The sequence below is a fragment of the Nansenia antarctica genome, assembly GCF_963989245.1.
Source record: "Nansenia antarctica genome assembly, chromosome: 6".
Classification (NCBI taxonomy): Eukaryota; Metazoa; Chordata; class Actinopteri; order Argentiniformes; family Microstomatidae; genus Nansenia; species Nansenia antarctica.
In genome coordinates, this window is record NC_137676.1 from 65417101 (window position 1) to 65433778 (window position 16678).

Consider the following 16678-nt stretch of genomic DNA (forward strand, 5'->3'; position numbering starts at 1 on the left):
TGATATCACCACAGTAGTAAATATTCATTTATTAAAATATGAACATATAACAATAACTGGGGCTAGTATGACCTACGCATTTAATCGGTCAGCAATTTCTTGCCAAACCATTTCCCTCGCCTTGTTAATTGCGGCAGTATTGCACTATTTTACATCTTATTTTTCCGTCTTCATAAAAAATCAATAATTCGGAATGCTGCGCAAATGTAGTACCCCTGCAGAGTGGAGTATCTTCATTTCGACAGATCGACTCTTCTGGGCTGCGTATGTCTGCGTGCACGCGCCCATATCGAAGATTTGTAAGCCTGTCTTCTGTGAACACTGATGACACAAGGCTGATCCTCATTCGAGGAATCACCTGAGGCTTGAAATCCAATCTCGAGTTCCCTGAGCGCCGCATTTATTTATAGCGCCGCTATACTGATCCACCTTTAGTGGAATGACCCCCTGCTTGTCCAATGTGTCCTGCCCGTCCGCTCCATCTAGCTGTCTCTTTGGGATGTGAGGGAAGCCAACTTTGTCCCCTTTAGTCAGGTACGATTGAAACCTCCTCAGCTCTGTCTCGACCAGCTCCTCCAGAGTGGCCAGCAGCAGCTCAGGGACAGACGCCATTGTGGATCACCGAGAATAAAACATGAGAGCTGTAATGTTGACTATGAACCAGCAGTGAAGTTGTAATACTGACTATCTACCAACAGGTTTTTTTGGGGGGGGGTTTTGTACGTTTTTAAACAACAAACATCTAGACGTCACAACAAGGACAGACATTAAGTGAAAACAAATAACTCCATAAAGCAGAAAGTAAGAAAAATAAAGTAATTATAAGACAAAACACAACAGCAAACTAAAAAGACAATATACAAAACAGCAAAGAGACAAAAACAAAAACAAAACAAAAATGTGTGTGCAATGAGGGAAGTGGGGGGGGGCGGCATTACCACCATCAATAATAGAATTCCTGTGTGTAAGCCAAGTTCAGACTTGTAGAACACCAAAGAAACCAATAAAAACCAAATACCGTTATTGTGTATTGTGGGGAGCTGCAGAGAGGAGTAATAGACAGATCAAACAGGTATGTTTCTAATTGTATGTGGACTTTTTGTGATATTTAAGATGATTGTGTTTCAACATAGTTGCGTTTCCTCAGGGTCAGAGCCATCATATTGAAGTGTGCACTTGTCACTATTGTTTATGTCGGGATGTCAGAAATGGGTACATTTCTCATTTTATTCAGACCTTTTGTGACCGTTATGCTGATTTGAAACATACCTTTCTAGCCTTGATTTTACATATGGTGGTTTTAGCTTTTGAGTAATTTTGTCTTTGTTATTAATTCATTTTATCCATATTCTTCCTTTTACTGCATTGCATTAGTCTCTACAGTCATCTCAAAGTTTTCCTGTTTTAAGTGGTCGATGTGTCTTTGGTAGTAATCATATACATACCGTGACGTTAGAATTATAAGGTTCTGTTGTTTTTTTACATAATCTGATCCATTAGGTGTGTATTAATGCCTGTGTGGTGTTATTTTTTAAAATGTTGACATTTTTGAGTTAGTAATTCATAAAATACAAAGGTTCCATCTCACAGAACATAATGGAATGTAAAAACGTTGATGCTCAATATCTCTGAACTACCCTAAACAGAGATAGAACCATATCATTCTAAACTCACGCTACATTCTAGCATTCTAGCATGTTCAGAAGAAAGTGATAACTAAACAAGTGATAACTTTTTGAGATCAGAGGGTGCTTGGTGGTGAATTGTTACATCCTGCTTCACCCTTAGTAATTTTGGGAGGAGCGGGGAGTGACACTGGGAGGCAGGGGAGGAAGGTTCCTTGAATGGTGAGAGAGAAAACAAACGGTAAAAAATAAAAAAATAAAAAATACGGCTGAGAACATAAACAAGTATACATACGGATATAGAATTCACTAGAGATAACACGAGGGAGCGAGACGACTAACCACATGGGATCAGAATGATCAACCATCAGACGGCAGGTTGTGGGGCTTTTTATGCTGCTGGTTTCTCCGTCTGAGATTGTAAACACCTGCTGGAGCCGGCGCAACTGTCCCAGATTGGGCTTGATTAGGCTCAACGAGCGGTGCCGAGGAGGGAACGAGCGGAGCCGAAGAGGGATCCACAAGCGCTAAGAAGCCAATCAAGCTGTTTGATGTTAATAAGGACATGATTGGCTTCAGGTGTAGGAGCCAGGATGTAGCCTTCATATACCCCACCCAGGCTCAGGTAAGGTATTCAGTTATGAGGAACAACAGCAGTCTCATCATGGATGCAATGAGGATATTGCTGAGCGTCGCACTGAATGTTTGGCTCCTTAAAGGTTTGTAAACCAAGTTTTATAATTAATATTGAAAAAGAAAAGAATGGAACTTCTAACGTCTTACTTAATCATTGACAACATCCATTTTCATGTCAAGATTATTATTTGATGAGACTGTGTCTGGAATGAACTTCTGCTTGTGCCATTTCCCCACAGTTTCTTGTTCACCTGTCGGAAATTCTTTAATCCAGAATGAAATCCCTCTGGAGAGAGGATTCAGAGGTAATGAACGTCTTTGTGGTTGTCCTTTGTTGCTGTAGTTTAAATTTGAGTTCCTTAAGCCACCACCCACAATTTGTTGGATGTGTATGCTTGTTATCCCCATTGATTCTCAAAGAATATGATAATATAAGTGTTCTTACCCCTGCAGAACCCATAATGTATAGGACTTACTAGCAATCTTCAAACGACCTCAATGTAAACAAACACTCGGCTTCAAATAATCTTCACTCCCATGTTCAACAGTGTGTCCAAGGCTGACATTTAGATTGTGTTAATGGGTTGTGGCTTTAATTGTTGACTAAATAGTGAAGTGTAAAGCATTTCTTGTTAATTAATCTTGTTACGTGGCCATTAGATTGCACAACTCTGTTTGACACTCTGAGGGGTGTTTGAATTTCGTCACCTGTTGTAAGACCAGTACTATAACCTACATTTCCCCCTTATTTTCTAGCGCTGCTCTCCAATGATAACTCCTTGGAGAAAAACCTGAAGTTGCTTCAGTCAATGGGATCTAGTGCTGAAAACCATGTCAAAGAAGGTAAACCCTGCTAACATCTGCATCTCGCCATCTGTATTTTAAATCTTAATTTAAAGGTTGAGATGGATACGTTATTTTACAGAACTGATTTGCACTTGCCATAGCCTATGGCATAGACCATTGTCTTGATTCCTGACCACCTTCTCTGATTTTGAAGTGTCTTTGGAGGCCAACGAAGTGGAATTCGGAGCCTCTTCACACTCTGGTCCTTCCTTGTCCCTCAAGGAAGTGCTCCAAGATGACACTAATCCTGCACCGGCCTCCAACATCACAGTTCACACCATTCAAGGTGGCATTAATACTACACTGGCCTCCAACCTCACAGTTGGTAGCCTTCCCGATGCCTTTCAAGATGACTATAATACTGCCATCATTCCCAAATATGATTCTCTATGGAAATCAGACCTTGCCCGCAGTCTGGGTCATAAGGTGTGAGAATGCTTCTGATGGTGCCATTCAGGCTTTGGGCACCTCTACTGCTGACAATGAAGGTAATGCTTTTGATTTGATTTACCCAAGAACTCTGGGATAAGATTTCAAATGAACATTTTGCTGATTAATTTGACCGTCTTGGTTGCTGACTGCTGATATTCTCTTTTAGATTCGGGTGTTGCCAACTGGAGGTGATCTCAAGTGTTGTCTGGTGTTTCTCTGAGTGAATAAAACGTTTTTATTGAACTTGTTGAGTCTTTGAGTTTTGGATTGTGCCTCCAGCAATTTACCTTAGGAACTGTTATGTTATTCGTGTCTGAACTCTATTCTTAAATTCCAGGGTTAAAGGCATAGTTCACTATTTTACAACATTAATTAGATGCTTCCTTACCTTGAAAGTAGTCTGAGCCAGTAGACTAATTATGGTTAAGGTCTTTAAATAGCCAGCAACTTTAGCCACTGAGTGGTAGGAGAACCAGTTCTTGTGGCCACTGACTCGGTTAGAAGATTTGAGGTGATTTGGCCACATTTTTCCATGTCACTCATTATTTTGTTGGTAGTGGCTTAAGTTGACTGGAGTGGTGAGTAGTCAAACAGCTCTGAACCAATGATTGTTTTAGCCTGGTCCATAGTCTACTTTAGAGGTAAAGAACCATCTCACTTCAAAGCAGTTTAACAGTTTTAGTGTTACTCTCTTTGGTCAAGCCCAAAACAACATTGAAATTAATGTTTCATGGTGTGTTTTCATGGCACAGTTTATCAAGCAAAGCTTTACCTCATGCTTGTTTTTCATATGAATTTACAGCTGTGGGAGGACCTTATGGTAAAACATTGGTTAGTCTTAGCTTTGTGCTATGCTTGAGATTCCGACAAGCACAGCACAAAGTCCAGTCCTATCTTCGAGCATTTCCGCTCAATCTGCAACCATTCAGGAGGTGATTGCACAAGCTATACTAGAGCAATGTCTGCACTTCCGTTACCTGTAAGACGTGTGACTTCCACCTTTATTTCTGTGACACTGACCCAAGCAGTCTCGGATTGTACTATAGTCCATTGAGACACCATTGATGTGACGGCGATATAAACTTGTGTGCACATTTCTCCAACCGCCTGCCTTCTTGTTAGGGTGCCACCTTGCCGTGACAGAATGTCAGTGTGACATCACTTCATCTCGACTCTGAGAACCTCACCGTGCCCTGAACGCTGTGTGACTGTACTGTATTTTGGATTAAAACAATGCTGGGTACTCCCCCGTAAGTAAGCCTCTAGGAAGCTCGATCACTCTGCCGCAGAGGGGGCTGTGAGTTGATAAGTCTCTGTCCACACAAGCTTTTTCCTCAGACATGACTGGGACAATTTTTATGAAACTTAGGTGAATGATGGGTCTTACCTTACAGATGGGACCGTTATGAAGTTACCCTGATTGGCCCAATCTTGACAACTATGGTGAAAGATTGTGACGTTAGAATTATAAGGTTCTATCTCAATTTTTGTCAAAATTTAGTTTTTTTTTACATAATCTGATCCATTAGGTGTTTATTAACGCCTGTGTGGTGTTATTTTTTTTAAATGTTGACATTGAGTTAGTAATTCATAAAATACAAAGGTTCCATCTCACAAAACATAATGGAATGTAAAAACTTTGACGCTCAATATCTCTGAACTGCCCTAAACGGAGATAGAACCTTATCATTCTAAACGGAGATAGAACCTTCTCATTCTAAGCTCACGAGGTGTCTTGCCATAGAGACTGTTTAGGATTTACGAGGCTATGCCGCATCACCAGGCTAGTTGTCCCGCTAATCCGGTAAGTTCATGTTTTTAATGTAGACTTTGTGAAGCAAATTTCGTTTTACAATCAATAAAAATGTTGTGATAAAAGCTAATGGCTAATTGCTTTTATTTGGAAATCTGCCTTTGAGAATATTTTGAGAACTATGGACAGTGTCCTATGGAATAATTATTTGTGTTCTCAAATGTATTGCTTCCCTCTGTTGTATCTCTGTTCAGTGTGGAGATGGGTGAAGCAGGCCACGGTGGATGGATATGTTTTATCATTCCTTGATCTCAGCTGGCTGAATCTAGGCCTCAATAGGGACGTGTTACATTACATCTGCATGATGTTGATTATTTTCAATAATAATATTGGCAATATTGGCACCATGTCGTTGATTACCCCTTACAGTTATCATTATGTTGTATGCACAGAGCATGTATTTTCTTTATTTGATCAACTGCTTTATGTATATCAATTGCAAGTTCTGTGTCTGCACTGTATTATAATAAATCTGTTTTGATATTCAATTGTCTGCCTGTCTGATTTGCAATCGGTCTACAGCAAGCATAATGCATTTTGTTGTCTACAAATTCTGGTATTAAGGTTTAGCAGTTGCAGTAATAATGGGGCTCTCAGAATGTTGCCTTAAATCAACATTGTAAATTAGCCACCATTCCACCATGTTAACAGGATGAGAGATGTTAGAGTTACAAAAAGCGCAATTGTTTAAAGCGCTTAATAGGTATCAAAACGGTTTTATCAGAGATGTTTTTGGCACATTTTACAGTTCAAATAGTGTGAAGAGCTTAAAATGTGTAAGATTAGCAGTGGTTGGAAAATTGCATCTTTTGGTTTCCATAAACCTCCATGTTAGAAAGTGCACTTTTGAGTTTATAATGTTTAAAAAGCTTAAGGTATCAAAACCAAACCAACCTACCACATAGCAATGTGAGTTTGATCTCTCTGCATGTTTTAAAGTTGGAATGGTGTCAATAGTTTAATCCTTTTAGGAGTATCAGGTGGAATAATTGAAATAATAATAATTAATATGTATTTTAAATAAAAAAAGTAAGATGTATACAATCATCATTAATGGTTCAATCTCGCCATATCTCTCTCTCTCTCTGACAGTTGGCCCTGACCGGTGCGCCTGCCTCTTCTGACATCTATGTATTCACAGACGCCTTGGCTAAAGACATCGCCCTGAAGGACACCATCATCGCCCTGATGCGGAGCACCAAGTCAACAGTGAGCACAAAAAAACTCCCTGACTTATATTGTCTCTCTCCATCTCTTTCAATGAATACTGGTACAAGTGTACAGTAAACATGTCCTCCACGATTTATGTAGCGCCCCTTGTGTGAATTGGTGACAATTATTCAAGCGTATGACAAACTACACGTGTAATGCTTATTTGGTTCATTATCAGTCTTGCTTCTTACAGCTTTGTGTTTATTTGAAGGTGGTCAACGGATTTGAGGGAGGCTGAAAAGTAGCTGGAGCTCGCAGTGCTTATTTGATACATTTTAAAATGTGTTTTAATTTTATAAACATGTTTAATTGATGAGAAGCATGAGCAAAGAACAGAGTTAACATTTACAGGGTTTGCATTCATAAATCCCCTCCCATCTGGTTCTTGACCTAGAGACCGCGTCATTGTTCAAAGACATAGCCTAATGTTTGGATAAATTACAGATGTAAGTTGACTGAGTATTTGATACATTTCCAAGGATTTGACAGTATTATTTTAATACAGTCAGTTGGCCAAAATGTTTTGTCTGAGGAGCACTCTCCTCTTTGCACCATATTAAGATATTTTTAATGATAACAACAGACAGAGACGAATCCTTAATCATCGGGATAAATAATCAAGGATTATTGAATTTCAAACATTCTTCCCACAGGTGTCGTTTTTCATGACCGATGTCCGGAGGAGGCGACGTTCGGTTGAAGCCGTGACAGGTTTCCAGACGTACAGGGACCTGGCTCTGGCCTCCGGGGGTCAGGCCATCCGAGTGTCCAAGGCCAACCTGCGCCAGGCCACTGACATCATCCTCGACACCTCAACCTCCGCTCTGGTGAGATGGCGGACATTTTGTTTCTCTCTGTAACAACGCAGGAATATACTGCATCATTATCATTATTACTGTTGACAACAATACGTAGGCAGATCAATCATTATTATACAGTAGTGTGATGAAAATCCTAACAATTCATCAAAACACGAGTGATCATATTGATACATAGGCAGGTTAACTTTACACCAACAACGGTCCACAAGGACATTGAGGGAAGATTCATTTTAGTGAATGGATCTATAGATGGGATACATGTATCCCTCATGAACATATACTGTATGCTCCAAATGAGGATGAGCCCGGCTTCATTAGCACAGTCATTAACACAGCAATACAACACAGCTCCGGTATCCTACTGTTGGGAGGAGACTTCAACTGCGTTATGTCCCAGCTAATGGATAGACAACCTACCTCCAAAACTCCCACTTCTAGAATGAGTAGAATGCTTAAACACTTGTCGATAGAATCAGGCCTAGTGGACGTTTGGAGAAGCAGATTCCCTAAAGGTAGAGATTTTACTTTCTACTCGCACAGACATTCATCTTATTCGAGAATTGATTATTTCTTTACACCCAAAGCAGAACTACACAGGATAGAAGACATAGGGCCGGTTTCACAGACAAGGCTTAAGCCTAATCCTAGACTAAAAAACATCTTCAATGGAGATTTTACATTGAAAGTGTGATTTAGTCCAGGACTAGGCTTAAGCCTTGTCTCTGAAACCGGCCCATTAAGATCTTACCAATTACTCTATCTGATCATGCACCTCTTGCATTATCATGGAACATAGGCCACAGGCCAAAAACCAAACAATGGAGATTAAATACATCACTTCTAAATGATGAGGAATTTATCACATTTGTAACAACTGAACTAAAGTATTACCTAGAAACTAACGACTCACCTGAAATATCACCTCTCATCCTATGGGACTGTGCTAAGGCATACATTAGAGGTCGCATTATCTCATACGCGAGCGCGAAAAAAAAGAATAGAGAAGCAAAACAAGGAGAATTAGAGGATAAAATAAGGCTGCTTGAACAACAGCATAAAAGAACACCAACCTCCAATCTACTTAATGCTCTCAAACAAGCACGCAGGGATCTAAATAGCCTAATCACTGAAAAGATTGAGGGCAATTTAAGGTTTACCAACCAAAAATATTATGAAAATGGAAACCGAGCTAGTAGATTATTAGCACTAAGACTAAAAAAACAACAATCATCGAATATAGTACAGAAATTAAAAACTCATAACTCGACACTCACAAAACCTGATGAAATCTCAAGGTCTCATGCAGAATTGTATAAATCTCTTTACAAAAATACGGACACCTGCACAGATGATAATGAATTGACAGCATTTCTGAAAGACATCAAACTAAAAGAGCTATCTGAGCCTATGGCAAAAGAACTAGATGAACCAATTGAAGAATGGGAAATACAAGAAGTGATCTCTACACTAAAAAACAATAAAAGTCCTGGACCGGATGGGTTTAGTAATGAATTCTATAAAACATTTAAAGAGACAGTATGTCCCTTATTGCTAAAAGCATACCACCATACATTGCAATCTGGAACCACGGCCCCCTCATGGAGGGACGCAACAATAGTTGTAATACATAAAGAGGGCAAGGACCCCACCCAATGCCAATCATACAGACCCATCTCACTTTTATGCACCGACCTACGTATATTAACAGCCATCCTAGCAAGACGCGTCAATAAAATTATCACACAAGTCACCCCGATCAGACCGGGTTTATTAAGGGAAGATACTATGGGGACAACATAAGAAGATTACTAAATATTATGACTCACCCAAAAGTTAAGGAGGAAGAAGCAATGATATTATCCCTCGATGCCCAGAAGGCATTCGATCGAGTATCTTGGCAATACCTATTTCAAACTCTAAAACGACTCAAATTTGGCCCCAATTTTATAAAATGGATTCAAACACTATGTTCAAATCCACAAGCTGCTGTAAAAGTGAATGGATTTCTGTCGGACCGATTTACTCTAGAACGGGGTTGCAGGCAGGGGTGCTCTTTGTCGCCCCTGCTGTTTGATATCAGTATTGAACCACTGGCACAGCTCATTAGAGACGACGACAACATAAAGGGACTGACAATAAATGAGGAACAACATAAATTGTCATTGTATGCAGATGACGTGCTTCTTTATCTAACTGAACCTGCAACAACAATCCCACGCCTAAAATATCTTATTTCCAACTATGGGTACTTCTCGGGTTATAAAGTAAATGTTGATAAAACAATGGCTATGGACATAGGAGGTAGAATTCCACAAACAATCAAAATCCAGAGTGAGTTTAAATGGCCCACGAATGGTATTAAATATCTTAGCATTCAAATCCCCTCATTGTTAGAAAACAAGTGATGCAAATTACAAAAGCATAATCCAAAATATCAGTAAAGATCTAGACCGCTGGTCAACACTTCCCCTGTCTCTATTGGGCCGTATTGAGAGTGTACGCATGAATGAGTCTTTTTTTACGCATGAAAGACTCATCTCAAAATTCATATGGCAAGGAAGGCGCCCAAGAATCAGACTTAAAACACTACAACTATCTAAACCATATGGTGGGCTGAAACTCCCAAACCTAAGATACTACTTCTGGGCGGCCCAGCTAAAGCCTCTAACAGCATGGATCCAAGACTCTTCATATACACGATGGCTCAACATTGAAAAAAGTTTATGTTCGATGCCCTTACAGACCTTGCCTTTCATAGATGTCCTTCTAAAGGAAACTCAACTAGGTGAATGGACCAGAGTCACACTAAAGATTTGGAGGAAAATAAAACTCTCATTTGGCTTACCTAAAGCAATCTCAGCATTATCCAATATTGGTCTTATGACCAATTTCGAACCCTCCAATACAGATATAGGGTTTAGAAATTGGTCGGATCATGGACTCACTAACTTACACCAACTCCATAAAGACGGTAGCCTTAAATCATTTGAACAGTTAAGAGAGGAATTTAGGCTCCCTAACACAGACTTTTTCAGATATCTACAATTAAGAAGCTTCCTAACGAAACATAGAGAATGGAATAAAGTCTTGGAGCCCACTGAAATCGAAGAGTTCTTGATAAAGCTGCAAAAAGGAAACGAGAATAAGAAAATTATAGGTGACCTTTACCAAAGGTTTCTATCCATGGATTTGAATAATACACTACAGAGGAAAGAGAGATGGGAAACTGAAATGAACACTGACATATCACAGGACATATGGGAGGAAATATGCACTGAAGCACATTTAGTGACCAATTCAAATACATGGAGGGAATTCAAATGGAAAGTGGTTATGAGATTCTTTAGAACCCCATAAATAGTGGCTAAAATGGGCCCAACACACTCAAATAATAATAATGTTGGAGAAATTGCAGTACGCAAATTGGCAACCACACCCACATATTCTGGTCATGCCCCAAATTAAGAACATTTTGGGAAGAGGTGTTTGAGGCCCTTGAAGCAGTATTCCACCAAAAATTTACCAAAGATCCAAAGATGGCACTACTGGGAGTTATACCAGAAGGCATTGATGGAAGGGCAAGAATATATCTCTTACAAATATTACTAACGGCAGCAATTAAATGCATTACAATTAAGTGGTTAAAACCAGACCCCCCTACATACAATATGTGGACAGAGAAAGTATGGGAAATCTACCAGATGGAACAAATAACATACACTCTGAGACTCCAGAAACATTTATTTATTAAAAGATGGAGCCCGGTTATGTCCAATACAGTGAACCCTTCCACACATCTCGACTCATATATTTCTGTATTCTTTTTTTTTTTTCAAGATTTTCAGATTTTATCCCTTTTTCACCCAATTTGGTATCCAATTGAACCCAACCTAGCATCCAATTATCCCCTGCCTATTGCGTAGGATCCGCCGCCCGATCCCGTAGCCGGCAGCCCCAGAGGAGATCGCCAGGCAGACTAGCTGACTGGCTCCTCGAGCCCGACACCGTTATTCCGGCACCCAGGGGGCGGTGTTGCGCGACGGATCCTTGTCCGGAAATAGTCCTATACCGCCCTCGGGAGCGGCCGCTCAATATGCCGCTCCCTGTGTGCCCTGGCCATATCCGGGTCTGGCGAGACCGGGATTCGATCCCAGTCCCCGGTGGGCAGCTTGCACTAGTGGCTAGTGTTTAGACCGCTACACCACCGCGGGGCCATATATTTCTGTATTCTAGACTCACTTCATATCACTACACATAGATATATGCCGACGTTGCATTCACACACACACACACACACACACACACACATACACAACCCCCCCCACCTGACCCTACCCCCCCCCCTACCCTTTTTCTTTCTTTTCAAAATCATTACTTTTATTCCGTCATTGACATCTCAATGTTTTTGTTGATCGCTCTTCTTTGCTTTGTGTGTCTTGCTTTGAACCACATCCATGGACCATATGTGTACAGCTAAAAGAATGGAAAAATGTTTAGACAAAACATGACATGATTGTCCAAGTTGCTGAAACTGAAATAAAAACTAAGTTCCCCCAAAAAAACACGAGTGATCAATGATATAACACAAGTTATGATTATGAACACAGGGATGCATTTATCAATAGTGAAAACTTACATTAAGAAAAATGTATTACTTTTCATTTTTACAGCACAGCAATAATCTAATGAACAAGTCCTTTAACTCTGCTCTAATGCATATTCCTCAACTACTATATCACTCACCTCTTTTTTCCTCTCTCACTCCTCTCTCCCTCCACAGGTGACAGTTCTGCAGCGGGTGAGGAGCCCTGGGCAAGACGAGACATTCTCCTTCCTGTTGGACGAGTCTTTGAAGAACGTGACACTCTACATCACAGGAACCGAGCTCCTCTTCACCCTCCGCAACCCCTCAGGTAATGGTACACCTGCCCTGCTCCGGAGAGAAGTTGCTCTATGTTGAAACTCCAGATAGACGTTTACACTACCTAAACTAATACTTCAACCATTGTGGGGAGTGGGCTGAGCAGCGTGTAAGGGCAGCGTCACATTACACCCTTCATGTGACAACATGTGTCTCTGCGTGTCTCGCTGACATCTCTGCATGGATGTCAGCCCGCCACCTCAAGCTCAACCTTAACAAGACTGAGCTACTCTTCCTCCCTGGGAAAGCCTGCCCACTCCAAGACTTCTCCATCATAGTGGAGAACTCTACTGTAACCTCCTCCCAGACAGCCAAGAACCTTGGAGTGATCCTGGACAATCACCTATCCTGTGCAGAGAACATCGCAGCGACAGCACGCTCCTTCAGATTCTTCCCCTACAACATCAGAAGGATATGCCCATTCCGCAGATGCCTCTGCCATCAGACCTCCGCAGCTCATCCAGAATGCTGGCGCCCGTCTGGTGTTCAACCTCCCCAAATTCTCTCATGTTACTCCCCTCCTTCACGCCTTTCACTGGCTCCCGATAGCAGCTCGCATCAGATTCAAGACACTGGTGCTCGCCTACAGAGCAGCAAAAGGGACAGCCCCAGCCTACCTGCAAGCAATGGTCATCCCTCAGACTTCAGCCCATTCACTCCACTCCTCCACCTCTGCTGGCCGATTGTCCCCACCACCTATACGCCAACGTGGCAGTCATGCTGCCCGGTCTCGTCTCTTCACTACACTGGCGCTGGTGGAACGAGTTTCCCACGGCTGTCAGAACTGCAGACACTCCCTATCTTCCGTTGGAGACTGAAGACCCATCTTTTCAGGCTACACCTTAACTGCTCCTCCTGAGACATCTACTACCCTCCTGCACTGTATTTCCAGAGACACCTGCTTCCCCCCCGACTGTTTCTCCAGAGATTTCTACTACCCCCTTGCACTTGTCATGTCTATCCAGTGTCTACTATTAGAAAAAAACTTTCTTCTCCTAGCACGATGACTGCCAATGGCCGCTGGCCTGAGCTAGATTACTTTTCCTGCTATGACTGGTTGATTGATGATTCACTTATTTAGTCAAATGTATCAATTGTGAGTCACTTTGGAATAAGCCGTCTGCTAAAATTTAATGTAAATGTAAATGTATATGACTGGTATGGATGTGTTTTATACTTCTTGCCTGTCGAATGAGTGTGCTGGACTGATGTCCTGAGATCTCACCCTCATCCCTCCAGGTGTCCTCCAGAGTCACAACGAGGTGAGCGGCAAACTGGGGACGATTCAGACCGTTGGGAACCTGCATAGAGTCCGGCTGAACTCAGACAAGCAGAACGGCATGTGGCAAATCAGCATTGACTCCACACAGCCCTACACTCTGAAAGTCACAGGTGAGCTGTAGTTGAGATGCAGTTATGTTGTCAAGCCGTGTAAAACTTTGTTGTGATGAAGAAGAATGAAGTCCTGACTGTTGTCTGCGTCTCTCCAGGTCAGAGTACCATCACCTTCATATATGACTTTGTGGAGGCCTTCAAGGGGCCTCACCCAGGGTATGTCCCCATCGCTGGCCGCCCACAAGCAGGTAGACGCAATAGACATAATCTAAAATAATCTATAAAATGTGTGTTTGCTGTCATAAACTGTTATCAAAATGTACAGTAAAGCCATTGTCTGTTAATTACAATCATATCAATTACATCCACACCCGTATTTTCTCTTTCCCTCCCCCCTTTTCTCTTTTCCCCTCCCTCGTTTTCCCTTTCTCCATAGGTACCCCGGTCACTCTGTTGCTTTCGGTGATGGGCAGGAAGGGGCCGCAATCTGTGATGGTGGGGGAGGTCGCCCTGGTGACAGTGTCAGGGTCAGAGGTCATCAGTGGCATCGTGGGCGACATGGGCAACGGGGACATCCTGGTTACAGTAACCAAGGTCCCGGCAGGAGAGTTTGTGGTCCTGCTGAAGGGAAGTGATGTCGTCTCTTCTAGTGAGTTCCAGAGGCAGTCCACCACCCAGATGTCTGTCTCCAAGGTGGTGATCAAGGTAAACAGCACTTCCTGTTAAAAAAAAACTCTTTATTGGGCTATGGTCATATTCATAGAACATACTGTAATAAACCAGATAATAAATAAGACCTAGGTTCTGGGCCCTGGACAGTCTGGACGGATTGATGGCAGCTGCTGGACTGAAAAAATCAGGTGTAGTGCTGAGGCACAAATATGTACATTTCAAGCCTGCAAACTGCGACACTTTAAATAAATGTGCAATAACACTATTGTGCAATATGACAACCCTAGTCGTCTATCTGTACAGTATAGTACAGTGGATAGTGTACACAGCCTTTATTTATGTAAACCAGCTCCTTCCCTTCTTGTGATTTTTTTAAAAGTGTTTTTTTTTCTTTCCTAACACCAGGGGAGCCACCCCTCCTAAATTTCGTTGTTTGGTACCTGTACTGTAGCAATGACAATAAAGACCCATTCATTCATTCATTCATTCATTCAACTGCCCAGAAAGCAACTGACCCTCCCTCCTCCTGCTAGGCTGTTGTTGATAGGTCCATGGAACCTGGCAAGGCCTTCACTCTTCCCTTCACCGTAAAAACCAAGGCCACTACAGGCGCCTGTGTCATCACTGTCAGTAACGACAAAGACTTTGCCATGGCCTACCCAGCCAGGTGGGTGTGAATGTTACAACATCTACAGTACTGAACACATAATGCTTTTCTGTGCTGGTCTAGTATGTTTGTAGGGAACTCTCTGACTTTATTTGTATTGCAGCTGGCTGAAACAACTCTAATGCGCACAAAACAACTCCATTTCTTGTATTCAATCGTATGGGATTAGACCTCATATAACCTCTTAATCTGATGTAAAATGTAATCATACCAAGTAATCAGACTCCCTTTGCTACTGCTTTGCTGTTCTCTATGCTAGGCTAAATTTAACATTAACTCACTCCACCTCTCTCGTGGCAGCCTCCCCTTGATGACTGACGGCAGCGCCAACGGTACTGTGACCCTCACGGTGCCCGCCAACACCCCCTCGGGCACGGACGTCACCCTGACCATCGACGCAAAGTCCCCCGGCGCCACCGACTCTAACTACGCCGTGCTGAGACTCTCCGTGGTCTCCAAGGTAACCTGACATGGGCTGGTAGGGAGGGCTGGCCTATGGAGCGTGTTCGCACACTCTGAAGTCGCTTCCTTTCCTCCATTACCTCCTTTTCCTGATTTAAAGTCTCACTTGGATCAGACTTTTTAAATGGAGAATCTGACATCACACCCAGTGCAATCTGGGAATGACAAGTGGTTGCATCTGGTGAATTTTACCATTGCCACGGATTCTTTAGATGAAATCTATTTTTTACATATAATTGAATGCACACTGCTCACTTGTACAATAATGGCATTGGAAACCTCTTCAGCTAACTCCAAGTCGGATTGTGGGTCCAGGTTCCTTCTGATCTGGGCCGTGATGATCAGACAGGAAACTGTCAATACCAGCAATATTAAGCTGTATTACTCTTGCGATCTCTCTCCAGATCACAGACTTCACCGGCCCCAGGTGCCAGGTGGTCAGTGTAACGGCTGACTGCCCAGCTGACTGCAGCCTGGCCAGCTGGGAGCTCTCTGCCAACCTGACGGACGGAACCGGGACTGGCATCGAAGCGATCGACCTCCACGTCGGCAACGGAACCCTCACCCTCACCCCCCTGAGCAGCCCCGTGGTCCAGGCCACCTACAACGCCTCCTGCTGCTCTGAGACGGTGGAGCTGGTGGCCCGGGACAGAGTCTGGAACGTGGGCAGGTGTTACTACTCCATCACCCGCTCTGCAGGCCCGGCCCCCCTGATCCTGTCCCTCCCACTGTGGGCGTGTCTGCTGGTCTCCGTCCTCACGCGTCCTTGAAACCCATGTGGGGGTTAAGGGGAGAAGAAGCGGGGCGCAACCACAGAACCTTCTGTACCCGTCTCCCTGGAGGGGAGCTTGCTTCCTCCATCTCAGGGATGTTAAGCTTTCAAGGACGTGCCGTCCATATAAGCAGAGTAAGCAGTGCTTACCCAACGAAAAAATAAAAAAGGACCGTGAAAATACTAAAATAAAAGTGCATGTAACCGTTTGTTTGTTTTCATTAAAAGAGTCGTATTTTAGGTCCCAGGGCAGCAGGAGTCATTCATTTTGACGTTGCATTTTTAGCACCACCTGCAGGAGTAAGCACTTCCTACTCTGCTTGCATTGCGTTACATTATAAGCACTTCTCTCTCTGCTTTCCCTCGCGTACATTCGAATTCCTGAAAATGTATTTTTAATTTTTTTCCGATGCCTCAGCCCGCTGTTTAATGTGGCTATGGTAAGCATGCTTACAGCCAATCAG

The 16678-nt window shown here is 42.6% G+C and overlaps 2 protein-coding genes across 2 annotated transcripts in view; one reads left to right on the top strand and one right to left on the bottom strand.

Annotated features, from left to right (window-relative positions):
- The window catches only part of LOC308160831 (prostaglandin D2 receptor 2), a gene marked incomplete at both ends in the record, with an annotated part of 28661 nt that extends 28049 nt beyond the window's left edge, over positions 1-612 (bottom strand). The window contains one exon of the mRNA XM_080534767.1: positions 470-612. Within this exon, the coding sequence (XP_080390893.1) occupies positions 470-612 (143 nt within the window). The remainder of the gene's footprint in view (positions 1-469) is intronic.
- Positions 613-2190: 1578 nt separating this feature from the next.
- Positions 2191-16212, top strand: LOC308160832 (uncharacterized protein; the record flags this gene model as incomplete). The annotated part of the gene is made up of 10 exons (XM_080534768.1): positions 2191-2250; positions 6445-6561; positions 7218-7391; positions 12166-12298; positions 13546-13698; positions 13797-13889; positions 14078-14346; positions 14847-14980; positions 15281-15440; positions 15847-16212. 10 exons carry the CDS (start codon positions 2191-2193, stop codon positions 16210-16212), a joined length of 1659 nt encoding a protein of 552 aa, XP_080390894.1.
- Positions 16213-16678: the final 466 nt, after the last annotated feature.